At 41.9% G+C, this 20027-nt stretch overlaps 1 protein-coding gene across 1 annotated transcript in view; it reads right to left on the reverse strand.

The window, feature by feature from the left end:
- Window positions 1-7962: 7962 nt before the first annotated feature.
- LOC118383824 (carboxyl-terminal PDZ ligand of neuronal nitric oxide synthase protein) overlaps window positions 7963-20027 on the reverse strand; it is a 202789-nt gene continuing 190724 nt past the window's right edge. Inside the window, exons 11-12 of the mRNA XM_052460573.1 lie at window positions 16932-17277; window positions 7963-11729 (exon numbers count right to left, since the gene is read on the reverse strand). Of these exons, the coding sequence (XP_052316533.1) occupies window positions 11090-11729; window positions 16932-17277 (986 nt within the window). The 3' untranslated portion in view covers window positions 7963-11089. The remainder of the gene's footprint in view (window positions 11730-16931; window positions 17278-20027) is intronic.

Here is a 20027-nt window from a genome sequence, read left to right on the forward strand (position 1 = left end):
AGTGAGGGACCCGCAGGGACCTAGTCCAGAGAGGATCAGCACAGCACCCTCATCATATCTGAGAGGATGGAGGATAGAGTGGGAGTACAAACTGACACACACACACACACACACATTGATAAGGCTGATAAAGCCTATTCCCCTTGCTGAGGCGGACATCCATTGAGTGTAATAATAATATATAGTAAGTACAATACAAGTAAGTGCTTTACATCATAAAATAAGAGGGTTGTACTAACAAAGAAACAAAAACCATAGGAAGGTTAAATGAAAAATGTAAAGTGTGTCTTCAGCAGGGATTTATAAAGAGTCACTGAATCTGCAAGCTTGATCTCCTCTGGCAGACCATACCAAAGTCCAGGGGCCCTAATGGAAAATACTGGTCTCCTTTGTTTTCAAACTAGATTTTGGAATGGTCGACAGTGCCCTGCCAGAGGATCTCAGGCTGCGTCCTGGTTCATAGGGAGGTTAAAGATCAAGATATAGGATGGGGCTAAACCAAGCCTAGCCTTAAACGTGATTAATACAATTTTAAAATCTATTCTATTCTAAAAGTGACTGGTAGCCAGGGTAGCTAAAATAGGTGTGATATAGTTACATTGTCCTGTGCCTGTTAAAAGCCTAGCTGCAGCATTTTGAACTAACTGTACTAACTGTAGATGATGGAGGGCTCCTGAGTGGCACAGCTCTCTAAGGCACTGCATCTCAGTGCTAGAAGCGTCACTACAGACCTGGTTTGATTCCAGGCTGTATCACAACCGGCCGTGATTGGGAGTCCCATAGGCGGTGAACAATTAGCCCAGCGTCGTTAGGGTTTGGCCGGGGTAGGCCGTCATTGTAAATAATAATTTGTTCTTAACTGACTTGCCTAGTAAAATAAAGGTTAAACAAATAAATTAATTGAGTTATTTCTGACTGAGACAGATATACAAACAGTTACAATCTAGTTGTGAGGAAATAAAAGCATGCGTATGTTTCTCCAGATCAGAACTGAAATAAAAGCATGCGTATGTTTCTCCAGATCAGAACTGAAATAAAAGACTTGACCTTAGCAACATTATACAGTAAAAGCAGGACTGGACAACATTTTGTTCATGCAGCTCGAGATTTAGGTCAGGTTCAAAGAAGACACCAAGATTTCTGGCCTTAGGCTTTACCTTTGTGGACAAATGACCAGCCAGCCACACCAACGTGTCGGAGGAAACACCGTACACCTGGTGACCGTGTCAGCGTGCATGCACCTAGACACCCACAGGAGTCGCTAGAGCGCGATGGGACAAGGACATCCTTGCCGGCCAAACCCTCCCCTAACCCAGATGACGCTGGGCCAATTGTGCGTAGCCCCATTGATCTCCCAGTCGCAGCCGGCTGTACTCTGAGTTCTATCAAGGTGGGGACCAGATATAACCTCAGATTGTCAGACATCCAACATTTGATGTTAGCAAGTCACTTATGAAGGGTAGCTAAGCTAGATTGGTCACTGGGTCTGATTGGTAAATAGAGCTGCGTGTCATTTGCATAGTGAAAGTAAATGTTCTGATTGGGGAAGTTCCAAAGTTCTTCCCCAATCAGAACATTTACTTTCACTATGCTAATGACACGCAGCTCTCTAATCAGTTCCAAAACTTGGTCCTCGGGACCCCAAAGGGTGCACATTTTGTTTTTTGCGGGGTTGGGGACCCTTTTTGTGATAGAGAATTCATCAGGGACCCCCCCTCTTAGTCAGAACACAACTCGAGTGAGATAAAAAGAGTTATACAAGCAGTTTTACTATGATGTCTGCAGTGCATGGCTGGATGAACCAAGTCTCAGGTCCAGGGAAAGAACATTTAAAAGGCCCACCTCTTGGCATTAGAAAGAAAATGTTGCGGTTTTCAAGATAATTTCCTGCAATTCTACACATTTTGTCATGAGGGAGAGAGAACTTTTCAGTTTTCAAGCCCCAGTGCAGTCAAAACCACAAAACATTTCTATGACATAGACTGACCAGGTGAATACAGGTGAAAGCTATGATCCCTTATTGATGTCACTTCTATCAGTGTAGATGAAGGGGGGGAGACAGGTTAAAGAATGACTTTTAAGCCTTGAGACAATTAAGACATGGATTGTGTATGTGTGCCATTCAGAGGGGTGAATGGGCAAGACTAAAGATTGAAGTGCCTTTGAATATTGTATGGTAGTAGGTGCCAGGTGCACCGGTTTGAGTGTGTCAAGAACTGCAACGCTGCAGGGTTTTTCACTCTCAACAGTTTCCCGTGTGTATCAAGAATGGGCCAGCATCCCTGTGGAAAGCTTTAGACACCTTGTAGTCCATGCCCTGATGAATTGAGGCTGTTCTGAGGGCAAAAGTTGGTGCAACTCAATATTAGGGAGATGTTCCTAATGTTTTATACACTCAGTGTATATTTCCACACTGAAGTTGGCATAATACTGACAAATTCTGAAAATGATGATAATGCCTTTTTAGTGTAAGAGCTGTTTGACATGCCTGCTTGAAATTTCAGCCTGTTTGGGTGGGAATGAATTTTGGCCTGCCTGGTGAGTTCCAAACTCTGCCAATAACAGCTACTTTTCCCCTCCCCACTCATACCACTCCCAGACAGTCCTAACCAAATTCTTGCTTAAGAAATTGCTCTTTTGCTAATAATATATATTTGTATATTTTTTGACCATTTTAATTTAAAACAATCACGGTAAGGTACATTGTTACCTAGAAATTATTTTATAATGACATGAAAATGGCAGCATTTGACCTTTACAGCTTAAATTACACTGCATTTATGTAAAAAATAGTAATAATAGGAATAGTATTGAGTTTAAAAATGTATAATTGGTGGAATGCTGTGGAATTAAAAATATGTATATATTTTGAGATCTGGCAGCCGACTCCCGTAGTACTTCCGCGGACGGCACTTTGAGAACCCCTGCCATAGTGAATAGGCCCTGGGGACGATACTGAACCACCCATGCTCACTGAGGAATGTCTGCCACAAAGATATGACCTGAACCAGACGTGCGTCGCCGGAGATTCCTACCTAGTGGGAACCAAAATAACTAGAATAGAGCATTGCCCAATAATGTCGCTACCATGTTGTTGTTATGTTGTGTTGCTACCATGCTGTGTTGTCATGTGTTGCTGCCTTACTATATTGTTGTCTTAGGTCTCTCTCTATGTAGTGTTGTTTTGTCTCTTGTTGTGATATGTGTTTTGTCCTATATTTATATTGTATTTATTTTAATCCCAGGCCCCCGTCTCCGCAGGAGGCCTTTTGGTAGGCCGTCATTTTAAATACAAATTTGTTCTTAACTGACTTGCTTAGTTAAATAAAGGTTAAATACAAATACAAAATAAAATTCACCGGCTTCGGCAGCCAATAGAAGGTCATTACTGTCTTTCAATAAAGCCGTTTCCATGCTGTGAAGTGAGCAGAAGAACGACTGGAAATGTTCAAATAAGTTGTTCATACTCAAACGAGCCAACAATTGCTTAAAAACAACGTTTCTAAAATCTTGGATAAAAAAGGAAGCTTAGGATAGGTCTATAATTATTCAGTGAGGAGGGGTCTGGAAAGAGATTTTTAAGGAGGTTGGACCAGAGCAGTTTTCAAATAGGCTGGAACAGAGGCAGAGGTCAGGGAACTATTTACAATAGACATAATGTTGGGGATGACAGTAGGCATAACATCTTTTAGTAGTCTAGTGTAGTGTGTATTGGAGTTCAGACTATCCTATCAGAGTGAGAGGAAGGGAGTGAGAGAGAAAGAAGGAGATACAGACAGAAGAAGAGAAAGGATACTCACTAGTGCCTCAGGCAAACTTGTCACCTGTGTTTCTACCTATGTGTAGTGCCATTTAACCTGTGAAGTCTACCTGTCTGCCTGGGTCTGTGTCTGTCTAGTTTGTGTATGAGACCAGGAGTGGAAGCTCCTTTAGACTTTTGACTAGCAGACTTTCTAATCAAATGAGATGCATTCACTCACTCTGATTATTGAGTTCTTCCGACTGACTCCCCACTCTTCCACTGGCTCTATTAAAAGTGTGTTTACTCTTGTGTTTTGGCCTGTGGGCTTTTACCTCCTCAACAAACAGAGTCTGCCAGTCTGTTTTAGGAGAGCTAGGAAGGAGTGTAAACAGCCAGCCTGTCATGTGAATATTCATGACTGTGTGTGTGTAGACACATTGTGTGGTCCTGGTCCAGACCCAATTACTCACACACACACACACGCACGCACGCACGCACGCACGCACGCACGCACGCACGCACACACACACACACACACACACACACACACACACACACACACACACACACACACACACAGTACCAGTACCAGTACCAGTACCAGTACCAGTACCAGTACCAGTACCAGAACGAGGTGTTGAATTATGAATGGACTGATGGGACAGAGCTCTATCACAATACTGAAACAGCAGACAGGTCACATTAGGACATGGATGATGATACACACTCAGGCCAGGATTCAATCAAAGGCACATTATAGTCCAGCGCACTGCACTGCAGGCAATTTCCCTGACGTCCGCAGAGATCACATACAAGGTAAACACTGCAGAAGTCGGATGAAGTGTAAATGACTTTTTAAAGTCAAGTACAATGCACATGTCTACATCACACATTTGATTTAATCCCCGCGTCAGTCAATACAGTATCTTTGTCAGGACAGTGTTAAATAGGCAGTGCATTGAGAAACGTGATTATGATATGTCCTCACTATGAGGTCGAAATAACTCTCTGAAATTGTGAAAACTATGATTGTAGCAGAGTTTAATTGTGTCCTATTGTTATTTCTTATCAGTGTAACATTCTGTCCTTCAGTTCATAAGTACATCACACTGTGTCACTTGGCTAAGCAGAACTTTTCTAATCCTTCTCATGTTTTTTGAAGAGGACCACTGTGATATTTATTGATAAAGAAAAAATGCAGTGGCTGCCTGCCTGCTGCTGGCTCAAATGAAAGAATAGATTAAATATACAATAAAACAGATGATTAACTTCAGTCAGTGGAATTACCTCCCTCTCACTACAGAAGATGTGTTACAATCAAAAAGCAGATAATACATGAACTTACTTTCATCCTTCTCAGAGGAAGTTATCAAAAACAAACGTGTTCTCTTCCTCTTCTCTTAGTCTGGTTGATAGATAGGATAGCTGGGTAAACCGGTTTATTCTTTGGTTCACTTCATTATTCCCTTTGAAGGACATAAAATACAAAAAGTCAACAAAGAGAGGACGAACACAGAGGCTTTGAGATGGTTACACCAACTGTATTACGCATTAAGACCTAGATTCCCTTACAGAGAAAAACACTTGAATAAATAAGTGTTTCAATTAGTAATGACGTCTGTATGTCTTGATCTGATTAACTGTTTACATACGTGGGCCTGGATTCAATCAGATCAAGTGTAAAACAGCATTGACCGACATACGCACGGCAGAGATAGATATTAGGTTCAAGCCAGGGTCCTGATTAGATTTGGTAGTATAGCTTTCACCAGTTCCTCCGCATACAAGAAACATGTGCCAAACAGTACAGCATAGAAAGGGTATACAAGAAAATAAGCCACAGTTTGCAATATGTGGGAACCATGGTGTGTGTGAATGGAATGTATTTTTTAGCCCAAAAAATCTCCTCTAGCAAAATGCATTAAAAAGACAGAGCCATAAAAAGACAAAGACAAATGACTGCTCCCTTGAAAACAATCTTAACATTTGAACAAAGTATTTGTGACTCATTTAAGGAAACTAGGTGATGTCGTGCATCACTACTTCACAGAAGACGCATTTGAACGTTTTTTGGCATAAATGCCTTCAGGAACATGTCAACTTTCATGTGCCTTAATAATACATTTGTATGCCATCTGTAAATACGAATACAATTGTTCAATTATGAACCTAGTTGGTTTAGCCATGATTGGCTGAGATAATGAGATAATGGATGGGCTGGACATGCCAAGAGATGAGTTTGGATTGGTCTACCATGTAGCACACTTCTGTCTATAACATGAGCTGGTCAGTATGTGTAGGCAATCATTTCTAATGCTGCTTTTTTGAAAGATATCACATAGTAGAATTGCAAAAGTGTTGCTCTCCACTTTCCGGAGGACTGAGTTTTGAAATCAGTGGAATGCCCGATGGAATTAGAATATGATAGCTAAGGATATGGAGAAAATTCAGCCGTTTGATTGTAAATATGCAGAGGGAGTCAAAAACAGAATACACAGAAGGCTGTTGTGTAAAACACCTGTCTCTTGATTACATCTTCAAACTAAGGGCAACCATGGCATCAGTGACAGAGAGGGAGAAGAGTCCATCCATGTATACGGGTAAGATAGTCTAGTTAGTTACATTATCAGATTTGATCAGAAAGTCATTTTAATTTCAAGTTAAAGCATACTGTTAGCTAGCTAGCTAACGTTAGCTGGCTGGCTCGCTAGCTAACGTTACGTGTATTATCTGTGTGGTAATATTATTAGTATCTCAGAGCCATTTGCATTGCTAGTTATAGCCTATTGTTAGCTAGCTAACATTGAACCTGGTTGGTTAGCTACTTGCAGATTCATGCAGGGTAGTAACGTTATGAGTTGGAATTATAGTTCATTGTTTAGCTAGCTAGCTAGATGTATAAACAAAATACTTTACAATCCAATTAACCATTTCACAACACCTTCTGTATCCTGTGCATGTGACAAATAAACTTTTATTTTATATAGTATATATTTACCAGAGATGGTAAAGTGAAGAACATGACCTGCACAAAAGTCAAATTAGGCTATAACGTATCCAAGTTCTAAAATGCTCTGGTAGAGTGCTGGTTTTATTTCCTCACACTCACAATCGAAGCAATTTTTCTGTAATTGGCTCGCTATTAACTTGGAAATAATGATATTGTCGTGAGTTTATTTTCCTGTAATAATGAAGACAAATGAGCTAAAGCGAAGACGTTGTCATCTTTATGATATGGTCATTACCTGAACTGGCTATCCAGCTAACTTAACATTAGCTATCTAGCGAACAAGCTAATAAACAAACCAAAACATTATTTAGAAAGTTGCTTTTAGTTCCCTGGTTTGCTAGATTGACATATACTAAATTCATGTTTAAACAGGTGGGTTAATTGGTGTTAAAATACACTAGTTATGCTATTTTGGCTGATGTCATGCAGCCTGTATTTTTCTGTTTATACTTTTTCATAACAACAATGAGGATATGAACGATGCTGAAGGGCTCTCCAATAGGTTAACCAAAACATTCAAGGGCCATTTTCTCAAACGTGAGGTTACAAGTTTATCAACTTTCAAAGCAGAATTACTTTCCCACTGCTCCTCAACTGTAGTGTAGCTCTGTCTTTACTTTTATCCAATGTAAAAACATAAGACTGACTCGAGCCAGTCGATCACATTTGCCATGTAATTTCTGCCTCTGCTCTTAATCGTCATTTTGCATGAAGGGAATCATAAACATGGGTGATTGCAAAGAAAAATCGAATTATATTTGATGGACGTCTCTAAACTTTCCAGGGTCCTAAATTCAGCAGAACAGGCTGTCACAGTGGCACTTTTGAATGTGACACAAGTTGCCATGGTTATGTGTGAGGGTAAGAAGTAATACAATAGGAGACAGATGTAGGATCTTAATCTGAGCCAGTTTGCTACAGCAGGAAAATATTCTTGCAGCAACAGGAATGTGAGTTATAGATAGAAATGTGAGTTATAGATCTGTCATTTTCATTGAAAGCAATCTAGGAAGTGGTAGATCTGTTCAATATGCATTATTTCTATGCTTCCCATTCTTAAGTTTATTTTTTTAAGACTTTTACTTTCATTTTGCTAGACCAGCTTCAAACAGCGGAAAATAATATATTTTTGGTTATTGAAAATGGTACAATAATTCTCTACACTGTACTTGCTTGTTGTTACGTCCGTCGTTCGAATGAGACCAAGGTGCAGGGTGGTAGGCGTACATTTTAAATTTATTAAATGAACACCAACAAAAAAACAAGAAAGATAAACGACACGTAAAGTAATGTAGCGCTCACACAGCAACTAACAAAAAAAAGGTCCCACAACAGAAAGTGGGAAAAAGGGCTGCCTAAGTATGATTTCCAATCAGAGACAACGATATACAGCTGCCTCTGATTGGGAACCATACTCGGCCATAAACAAAGAAATAGACAACATAGAATGCCCACCCCAGATCACACCCTGACCTAACCAAATAGAGAAATAAAACGTCTCTTTAAGGTCAGGGCGTGACACTTGTTTTGTCACATAAACTGAAATTAGAATTTTGCAACCAGGAAATGGTGAAGCGATTTCTGCATAGTGCATCTTTAATGAACATTTTTTGTAGGGGTTGCTATATTTTTTGTTAGGGCAAATTAAGGCTGCCATTTTAAAGTGAAAATTACAAATGTTAGAAGCATTTTTAAACCTCGAAAACATTACAAGTTTGTATTTCCTGCCATGCTGCAACATTTTCCAGCAATAAGAAAAGTGATCAAATTAAGATTCTACATCTGTATGGCCCAAAATAGACAGGAAAGCTTCTGAAAAGGGAGAAGTTCTCTCCGTTTCGTCCATAAGTTACAGGCACAAGGAGTCATATTTAATTTTTTTTACTTTATATTTTCCAGTAACAAGAGTAACTATTTCCCCAATGTTAAAAAACAGAGAATCATAAAACAATAAAATCTAAATAAATCAAAAACAACCATTTAAATCACAGATTTGTTGTAACACATGGTGACCCAAATGTATTACAAATAATGAATAGAAAAACTGTTCCAGTGAAAGGTCTTCATCAGAACTGTCTATATCTCTCAAAATACACCACAAAGCTTCTCTCTCTCTCTTACAGTCACACACATCCACATCATTGTTGCTCATTATAGCTTTCCTTCATTCAACAGCGGAGTAGTGAAATTATATTGACCATCTTGTAGAATACAAAACTTAAAACAATAACTACAATTATGAATAAATCAATCATAACAAATCAAATGCACAGTATGTGATATCATTCCATTTCAATCAAATATCTTTACAACTAGCTAAATAGAAACATTTTCTACGAGATTTATGACTAAATTGTATTTCAAAATAAATCACTTTCATTAATTTCTTAATAAGATGTGAAACGATTTTCATATACAGACGTTATAAAGGTGTAGTAAAAATATTTCCACAAATGTACAGTATTTTCCTTCACATTTGAAGTTCTGATATAACTTAAGTGGTCAGCATAGTATTGATACAGATAAGCTATGTGTTGATGCTGTAAAATGTAGCTTTATAAGCAACTGTCCTCTTTAGTGTTCTCATTTAGAAATAACAATATAACGCCAACACCCGTCTAGACTCTACAAACAATGATTGATTCATTTAAAATATATCAATTATTGCTTTAGTTTACATCATGATTAGGTTGCCTTATCAAACAGATGATCTAATAACACATTGACATACATATAGCCTTTCCAACATCCAATCACACAAATCCATGTTTTTAGTCACAGACGTTTTCAGCCAGGTCCCATGACCGACGGTTTGTAAAACACTCGGTTGATACAATAGGCTAAGAACAATCTGGATGTAAATACTCCCAATGGTATCAATCTTCATGTTGTCGCCTGCAGCCCCCCCCTCTCTCTCTCTCTCTCCCCAGTCTCAGTGTCTGGCTACTACATTCCAGAAATACTGGGTCCAGACTAATATTCTGTGTGCTGACTGATGGAAGCACAGATCCACAACCACCCCACCCAGGATAACTAAGCATTGTCTATTAGAGTAGTAGTTCCCCTGACACACTGATCTACGGTCAGTTTTGTGAAACACTGGTTAAAGTCTCATTAATCTCAATCTGTGCTAGGAGCATAAAAGGGCTGTGATAGTGGATTCTATCTGTTTGTTCATCTCAGGAAGGAGTGGATGAGAGGGGAAGAGAAGGGGTAGATGAGTACAGTGGTGAGGAGCCTGTAAGTGAGAATAGCAGCCCCAGACAAAGCCTCTGGGTGAGACCTGCCTTACCTTCCCCTCATTCTGTCCTACTATGTGTCCTGTGTGTGTGTTTGTGATATATTTTTTACAACTTTTTTTGTTGCAGAATGACCACTACTTCAAATCAAATGACAAAATAAAGATGACACATAAAAAGGAAATAAAACAACAGGACTGTGAGTGGCACTACTAAAACAATGACCGTCGATCAACAAACATAAACCAGACACATACACAGGCGAAACAAACCCAATCGCACGTCTCCCACAATACATGTCTCCACTTGAAGGGTGACAATGAGGAACACAGCAGTGGGCGTATAAAAACAGAGAAAGAGCTTGTGGTGTTGAATCATATTAATCAGTGTTTATGTCGTGTTCACCGGCGTACCGGACACCCCCGTAATCCACGCAAGACCTTGCGAGGTGGCCCCGCAAAACTGTGTTATGCTACTGGTTATGTTCACTTTTGTTTTCATATTTAGCGCTGACGGTTTGACATTTTCTGAGGGGCAACAATTATGAAAGATCATAAAAAATACATTCTGTCTCAGCATGAAAGGGTACTATGACATTCCAAATTATTTATTTGAAATCTAGATATCTAGAATCCTTGGGTATAAATCTTCCTTCAGCATTATCTTCTAAGATTAACACTATAAAACATGACTTAAAACAAGGTTATAAAACAATGTTTGGCAGACCAGGAGGTTTTGGTTCTAAGATTCTAAGCCACTGTGGTCTGTCCCTTCATGATGCTAAAATAGATACTCTTTCCCGGTCTGTCTTGTTCTCTCTACCTCTCTCACACATACCCTTCCTTAATACAATCCTCTACCACTATATCCAACTCCCACTCACATACAAACACACAACATCACAATCTATATCCCTGTGCCCTAACCCAAGTCTAGGGTCTAGTCAAAAACATCCTCTCTCCCTCTTATTTTCTCGCACAAACAATTTCTGTCTTCTCTCCCTCTGCCAAGTCCTCACCACATCACTGTCTGTGTGTATGTATCTATGTATGTGTGTATGTTTGTATGTATGTGGTGTGTGTGTGTTTATGTGTGTCTCTACTCAAAGGAGAGCAGGTCGGGGTGTTGTTCAAGCTCCTCTGTGTCTGTAACTGCTGATCCTCTCATACAGAGGGAGCCATTCTCCATCAGCCCATCCTCACTCACACTCAGACTGATCCTGTATGGAGCCTTCAGAGGGGTGGAGGCCAGCCTCGTGTCCACTCCCGGTGCCTTCTGCCTGGGCTCAGACGTCTTCGACCTGTGGGGGTCCGGGTGGTCCTTATGGATGAGGTCTGGGACAGAGAGCTGGAGCTGAATCTGGGTCTTCTCTGGCTCTCTCCTCTCTTCCGTCTCATCCCCTTCCACTCCATCCATCTTACTACTTCCATTTCTCTCCATCTCCACCACCTCATCCTCCTCTTTCTTCTCGCTGTCCAGAGAGCCAGTCAGTCCGGTGAATCCGTCTCTCCCTCCATCATTCTCTCCATCCCTCTCTCCCTGGGGTGGGGTATGCTCCTTGCTAATGAGGGGGTTCTTGTCAGGGGAGGAGAGGGAGTGATCAGGGGTCTCAGGGGGAGTGGTGACGACAGGGTCAGATGAGATCATCATGTCCTGGGTGGTCTTCAGGGCGCGAGGAAGACGCTTCTTACCGGGGGGAGGGGGGTCCAGACGAGGGAAGGAGTCCAGAGAGGTATGACTGGAGGGATAGAGAAGAGAACTGTGTCAATCTTTGTGTGTTTCTGTGTCTGTTTAGTAGACAGGGGAGAGAGAAGATGCACATACATCCGTTTTAGCAGTTTAGCTATGAACAAAGCCTAATACTTTGCCTGAACCTGAAATTAATGACTCATTTGTTCAATCCCTCCCCGTCACCCCCTTACTTGCCTCTCTCTCTCTCCCTCTCTTTCTCTCTCATGCTGTGAGAATGTGTGTGTTTGTTGACTGTGTGTTTATATTATCAGTGGAATATTTCTCTATCTGTCCCCCATAAATGAGCATATTGCCATGGTGATGACTTATCATTTCCATAGTAATAAGAAGTCACTGCAAAGAATACCAGTCATTTATGACTAGTCTGTCTGTACGTGACTTACCACTCACTGTCGCTGACACACACACACACACACACACACACACACACACACACACACACACACACACACACACACACACACACACACACTGTTACGGATACAGTTATCCTGTGTGTGTGTATCCTGTGTGTGTTTCTTTTCTCTCCTTCTCCCCTCACAGGTGAAAATCATCACTCCCCAATCAGTCAACAATCAATCATCAATCAGAAGACACACCTCTTATTTCCTAACCTATCACAGTTCCTTCCCCATGGTTTAAAAACCCCATCATTTGTTTGTTCTAGAGCTCAATCTCAAATCAAATCAAATTTTATTTGTCACATACACATGGTTAGCAGATGTTAAATGCGAGTGTAGCGAAATGCTTGTGCTTCTAGTTCCGACAATGCAGTGATAACCAACAAGTAATCTAACTAACAATTCCAAAACTACTGTCTTATACACAGTGTAAGGGGATAAGGAACATGTACATAAGGATATATGAATGAGTGATGGTACAGAGCAGCATACAGTAGATGGTATCGAGTACAGTATATACATATGAGATGAGTGTGTAGACAAAGTAAACAAAGTGGCATAGTTAAAGTGGCTAGTGATACATGTGTTACATACGTAAATATAGGGAGTACTCCCTCCCTCCCTAGCTTCTGTAGCTCAGTTGGCAGAGCATGGCGCTTGTAACGCCAGGGTGGTGGGTTCGATTCCCGGGACCACCCATACGTAGAATGTATGCACACATGACTGTAAGTCGCTTTGGATAAAAGCGTCTGCTAAATGGCATATATTATTATTTATTATTATAAGGATGCAGTCGATGATGTAGAGTACAGTATATACATATGCATATGAGATGAATAATGTAGGGTAAGTAACATTATATAAGGTAGCATTGTTTAAAGTGGCTAGTGATATATTTACATAATTCCCATCAATTCCCATTATTAAAATGGCTGGAGTTGGGTCAGTGTCAATGACAAACAGCCACTCACTGTTAGTGGTGGCTGTTTAACAGTCTGATGGCCTTGAGATAGAAGCTGTTTTTCAGTCTCTCGGTCCCAGCTTTGATGCACCTGTACTGACCTCGCCTTCTGGATGATAGCGGGGTGAACAGGCAGTGGAAGGGTGGTTGATGTCCTTGATGATCTTTATGGCCTTCCTGTAACAACGGGTGGTGTAGGTGTCCTGGAATCATATTAACTGTGTTTAGGCAGGTAGTTTGCCCCGGTGATGCGTTGTGCAGTCCTCACTACCCTCTGGAGAGCCTTACGGTTGAGGGCGGAGCAGTTGCCGTACCAGGCGGTGATACAGCCCGCCAGGATGCTCTCGATTGTGCATCTGTAGAAGTTTGTGAGTGCATTTTTGGTGACAAGCCGAATTTCTTCAGCCTCCTGAGGTTGAATAGGCGCATTCTGTCTCAGCTGTCAGTGTGAGTGGACCAATTCAGTTTGTCTGTGATGTTATGAGGAACTTAAAACTAGCTATCTACTGTTCCATCGATGTGGATAGGGGGGTGTTCCCTCTGCTGTTTCCTGAAGTCCACAATCATCTCCTTAGTTTTGTTGACGTTGAGTGTGAGGTTATTTTCCTGACACCACACGGGGCCCTCACCTCCTCCCTGTAGGCAGACCTCGTCGTTGTTGGTAATCAAGCCTACCACTGTTGTGTCTGTCCCAAACTTGATGATTGAGTTGGATACGTGCGTTTCCCGTAGTCGTGGGTGAACAGGGAGTACAGGAGAGGGCTCACACGCACCCTTGGGGCCCCCGTGTTGAATCACAGATGTTGTTGCCTACCCTCACCACCTGGGGCCCCTCAGGAAGTACAAACCCAGTTGCACACGGGGTCTATACCCAGGGTCTCGAGCTTGAACCCAAGCTTAGGGTACTATGGTGTTGAATCCGAGCTGTAGTCGATGAACAGCATTCTCACATATATTCCTCTTGTCCAGGTGGGTTAGGGCAGTGTGCAGTGTGGTTGAGATTGCACTGTCTGTGGACCTATTTGTAAGCAAATGTGAGTGGGTCTAGGGTGTAGGTATGTGGAGGTGATATGGTCCTTGACTAGTCTCTCAAAGCACTTCATGAAGGAGAGCAGTGTCGGGGCGGTAGTGTTTAGCTCAAGTTACCTTAGCTTTCTTGGGAACAGGAACAATGGTGGCCCTCTTGAAGCATGTGGGAACAGCAGACTGGTATAGGGATTGATTGAATATGTCCCAAACACACCGGCCAGCTGGTCTGATGCTCTGAGGGCGCGGCTGGGGATGCCGTCTGGGACCAGCCTTCGAGGGTTAACACGTTTAAATGTCTTACTCACCTCGGCTGCAGTGAAGGAGAGACCGCATGTTTCCGTTGCAGGCCGTGTCAGTGGCACTGTATTGTCCTCAAAGCGGGCAAAAAAGTTATTTAGTCTGCCTGGGAGCAAGACATCCTGGTCCGTGACTGGGCTGGATTTCATCTTGTAGTCCGTGATTGACTGTAGACCCTGCCACATGCCTCTTGTGTCTGAGCCGTTGAATTGAGATTCCACTTTGTCTCTGTACTGACGCTTAGCTTGTTTAATAGCCTTGCGGAGGAATAGCTGCACTGTTTGTATTCAGTCATGTTGCCAGACACCTTGCCCTGATTAAAAGCAGTGGTTCGCTGGGGTGGGGCTTTCAGTTTCACGCGAATGCTGCCATCAATCCACGGTTTCTGGTTAGGGAATGTTTTTATCGGGGGAACGACATCTTCGATCAGGCACGTTCTAATGAACTCGCACACGAATCAGCGTATTCGTCAATATTCCCATCTGACGTGAAACATGTCCCAGTCCACGTGATGGAAGCAGTCTTGGAGTGTAGAGTCAGCTTGGTCTGACCAGCGTTGGACAGACCTCAGCGTGGGAGCCTCTTGTTTTAATTTCTGCCTGTAGGCAGGGATCAGCAAAATGGAGTCGTGGTCAGCTTTTCCGTAAAGGGGCGGGGCAGGGCCTTATATGCCGGAAGTTAGAGTAACAATGATCCAAGGTTTTACCACCCCTGGTTGCGCAATCGATATGCTGATAAAATTTAGGGAGTCTTGTTTTCAGATTGGCTTTGTTAAAATCCCCAGCTACAATGAATGCAGCCTCCGGATAAATTTTTTCCAGTTTGCAAAGAGTTAAATAAAGTTTGTTCAGAGCCATCGATGTGTCTGCTTGGGGGGGGATATATACGGCTGTGATTATAATCGAAGAGAATTCTCTTGGAAGATAATGCGGTCTACATTTGATTGTGAGGAATTCTAAATCAGGTGAACAGAAGGATTTGAGTTCCTGTATGTTTCCTTCATCACACCATGTCCCGTTAGTCATGAGGCATACGCCCCCGCCACTCTTCTTACCAGAGAGATGTTTGTTTCTGTCCACGATGCGTGGAGAAACCCGTTGGCTGCACCGCCCTGGATAGCGTCTTCCCAGTAAGCCATGTTTCCGTAAAGCAAAGAACGTTACAGTCTCTGATGTCCCTCTGGAATGCCACCCTTGCTCGGATTTCATCAACCTTGTTGTCAGAGACTGGACATTGGCAAGAAGAATACTGGGAAGTGGTGCACGATGTGCCCTTTTTCGGAGTCTGACCAGAACACCGCCGCGTTTCCCTCTTTTTCGTAGTCGTTTCCTTGGGTCGCTGCAAGCTCCATTCCGTTGTCCTGTTTGTAAGGCAGAACACAGGATCCCGTCGCGGAAAACATATTCAATCACTGATGGTGAGTTGACGCTGATCTTATATTCAGTAGTTCTTCTCGACTGTATGTAATGAAACCTAAGATGACCTTACTAATGTAAGAAATTAAAAAAACAAAAAACCCATAGTTTCCTAGGTTCTAGAGCATCAAGTCGGCGCCGGAAGTTTCTCTGTAAATGCCATGTTTGTAGGTCTCTGTGTTTCACTCTCGCTTTGTGTCTTAACCTCTCTTTTGTTTAAGCACCTCATAGCACTTTGTCATCACCTGTGAGTATTGTTTTTGGTTATGGTGTTTGTTTGTTGCTGGTGGGAAAAGACAAATCGCCCATGGGCATACACTACCCGTAGGTGAACTTTGTTAAATACACTAGTTAGAACTGGGCGGACCACCCACTGTATTTTTGGTTAGTTAGTTAGCTGTTGTTAAAGTAGTCTAGCTTAGGGGTGTTTTTGAATACTTATTGTTTCTTTCCTTGGGTCCAGCTCAGCCCCTTTTCCTGCTCCCCCCATTACCGTGTGTTTATAAATAAACCTGGAGTTTGACGGTAGATTTCTGTTGTCGTGGTTATTTCGTTCACACTTTTACTTTGTCACAATAATAATTTGCATGAGTTATGTTACGGGTCTCATTACCATCCCCCCTAGACTGTCGGGCCAAAAGGGATTCGTAACACACACACACACACACACACACAATCTATATTTCTCAACACATCAGTGTCCAAACACACATCACGGTTTTACCAATTATATGATGAGGATGTGAGTTCGGCAGCGAGTTCAGTCAAGAGACAGACAAATCAATGATCAGCTACAGTATGTAGACAAACAGCTCATTCTGTCTCTTTAGACAGAGGGAGACCCAAGGCTGCGTGTGTGTATGTGTATGGTTTAATCTCTGTCTTCAGTCTAACTAACCATCCTCTTACTCTGATTAATCATTTAAACATCTTAGACTCCGTGGTTATGATTTTAATATGGAGTGAAAAGTTGCTTTTTGAAATAACTAGCTACAGTTTGACTCAGAATAAAACCAATATTGGAGTGATTCTCCAGAGCACAGTGTCTAAAAGCGTCTGTGTGTAATGTGTGTATCCCTCCTTACCTATTGGCGGTAGTCCCCAGGGTCATCTCCTCCATATTGCTCCAGACTGCTCCTACGTTCTTGTTGACCTCTGTGACCCCAATGTCTCCTAGAAGACTGGGCTCCTTCCTCCGCAGCAGGTCATTGACCTTTGCCCCCACCACCTTTCCCAGGTTCAGGGCGTTCTTCAGCCTCTGCTGACCTCCAGCGACAGCGGTGGAGGAGGGGGCCTCTGCAGGGCTGCTACCCAGGGCAGGGTTAGCAGTGACCAGGGAGCGACGGGCCGAGGCCTGAGTCAACCTGGAGGCCTGGAGCCCCTGGCCTGGAGCTCTGGAGGCGTTGGAGTTCTCAAACATACTCTGGTCAACTGGAGGGAGGGAGAGGGATCATGTAAGATAAAAGTGAGGCATTTCTAGTTAAATGCAAGGTTTCAGATACATAGAACATTACAGGCACCAATGGAATGGAACAGATATAAATGGAATGTATAGACAACATTAAATCTCATGACCTGGAGCAAAAGAACACTCCTGACATTCCAATACTTACTGCATCTTTTATGCTACATTGCAGAATGTTGCAAAATCCAAAACATGTTTAAGTATGGCTTAGTATTAGAATGAGCAAATGGGGTGCCACAAGGCACAGTGTTAGAACCACTCCATATGGATGCAACACATTACACAACCATCAACAAGTCAGGATGCAAGCAAGGGGCATGACACATGCACATATCCACATCCACCAATCACAATGAAGCAGAAAAAGGGACCACAATGCATTACAGGATGGGTAAATGCATAAAGAAGCGGGTTGTTGTCGGTCCACAGTACAATAATAGATTTCCTTACCTCGTGGAGAAAATAATTTCTCAGAAGGCATTAGTAAGACACAACAAGTGCTTAGAATGAATAAAAAGTGTATTTGTAAAGCGGGTTCCAAACATTGCGTACAAAGTGTTATATAAATACATTTTAAGTTCTAAGTTAAATCATGTAGCAGATGGTCTTATGCAGAGTGCTTTCTAATAACCTCCAGTACATATGCTAGAGAAAATGTAGAGTTCAGAATACTGAGCACATTCCAATGGAACACAATTTACTGCCTGATTCTTTCTCGCTGATCAGACAATCGCTCTGGAGCCCTAACGGGCTCATCATAGGGACAAATAGGGACTTTACGGCTAAACACTGTGTTGGATTGTAACTCTAAACACCACATCTCATCTCTCGACAGATATATGGAAAGAAACAGTGAGAGCAGTGAGACAGTACATCACAGGTGCCCTTGACTTCACTTTGTGTTGCGGCTGCAATTCAGATGATTTCAAAGACACTGGCAGCTCCAGAGATCTTAGAATATATTAGTGTGTCTTTGGAGAGTGAGCTAATATGAATCAGCAGTGAACGAAGGGTGTTTGAAGGAGGAAGAGAGAGGGAGAGCAGACATCCAGGTGGTTATTCACACAAACACTGATATCTCCTTTCACTGTTAGAGGCTTGCCATTGGGGATGGATGCTCTGTAGCCTGACTAAAGAGAAGTGCTGTTAGAAAAATTATATTTGATTAAAAAAAAAAACATGAGCTGGCGCACACCCAGAAAATAGTTTGTGTGGAGGTGCTGACTAACGGCGAATAAACTATAAAAATAAAACAGTTGCACACTACATATAATCTCCCAGCAATTTAATGGTATTTACCAACGTTTCGGTATCACTTCGGCACAAAATGATATTTAACAGAAAATCAATCTGTTTATCTCTGTGTGTCTGTGCGTGTGTGTTTGTGACAGCTCTCAGCCACCCTTTATGCTAGAAAAGCAGTTCCCACACTTTTCTTAGCTACAATCCCTATCAGAAGGCTGCATAATGATAGAACGAGGATAGTGTTTTAAGTATGGGCGGGCATGATAATAAATAGCACAAACATAGTCAGCTCCATTACACATTAACTCCCCGTGTTAAGATGCTGGAGCTTGTTTGTCTACACCCGAGGCTGAGACTGGCCCTGTACTATAATACATACTGGTGTCCCTCTCCTGTCTCTATCTCCCTCTCTCTCTTGTTTCCCCCCTCTCTCTTATTTTCCCTCTCTCGCTCTCAACCCCCCTCCCTCCTGAGGGGTATGTACTACTGGGGTGAATCTGGGGGGAATATATATATATATATATATATATATATATATATATATATATATATTATTTTTCTTTTACAGCCTACCCTTTGGGATTGTTGCCATGTTAATTCTTAATTAACACTGAAGTTTTTTTTTCTGCTCAATTGCAGAGGTGTCACGTGTGCTCCCTCCCCGGCCTCTAGGTCACCAGGCTGCTCTTTATGGCGCACACCTGACACCAGCGTTACAATCACCTGAACTCCATCACCTCCTTGATTACCTGCCCTTTATATGTCACTCCCTTTGGTTTCTTCCCCAGTCGTCATTGTCCCTGTTTCATGTTGGTACCCTGTTCGTGTTTCTTGTTTTGTTCATTTATTTATGAAATGTATTCACTCCATGAACTTGCTTCCCGACTCTCAACATAAATCGTTACAAGAGTAGAATAAACATATAGGAATGAAGTACAGAAAACATAAAAGAAAGATAATTAAATGAAAAAAAAGACAATTAAATGAAAGAGACAGAATTCTAGAAAGGCAATCAACTGTTATTTTAGTACGGTACAGTGTGGCACAGCAATTTAAGTAGAGGAGGAGTACGGAAAGAGAGAAAGTAAGAAAGGAGACATTTATTGAGCAAAAGCAAGATCAGGGACAGAATGAGATGCAGGGTACGTGCATTTTCACTCCAACACATATACAGTACAGTATACTGGGTTTCTCTTTATACAACAGGCCAGCGAAGGACCTGATGGAATGAAATGTTTTGTACCAGAGAAAAAAGACCCAGGTTAACAGAACAGAGGGAGAAAGGTCACACTATTGAGATGCTCCCACAGCCCAATGAAGCCTTATTCACAGGAATAGGAAACAAAGTTTAGCCACAACTTTGGAACTTAGAATCATAATGCCCAGTCTTGTTGGGAGATACTGGAATGCAATGTAACATTCCAATTGGTTTATTTATCATTTAAAGTTTTATCTCAAGTGTTATTAAAAG

Source organism: Oncorhynchus keta, chromosome 1, assembly GCF_023373465.1.
Source record: "Oncorhynchus keta strain PuntledgeMale-10-30-2019 chromosome 1, Oket_V2, whole genome shotgun sequence".
Classification (NCBI taxonomy): domain Eukaryota; kingdom Metazoa; phylum Chordata; class Actinopteri; order Salmoniformes; family Salmonidae; genus Oncorhynchus; species Oncorhynchus keta.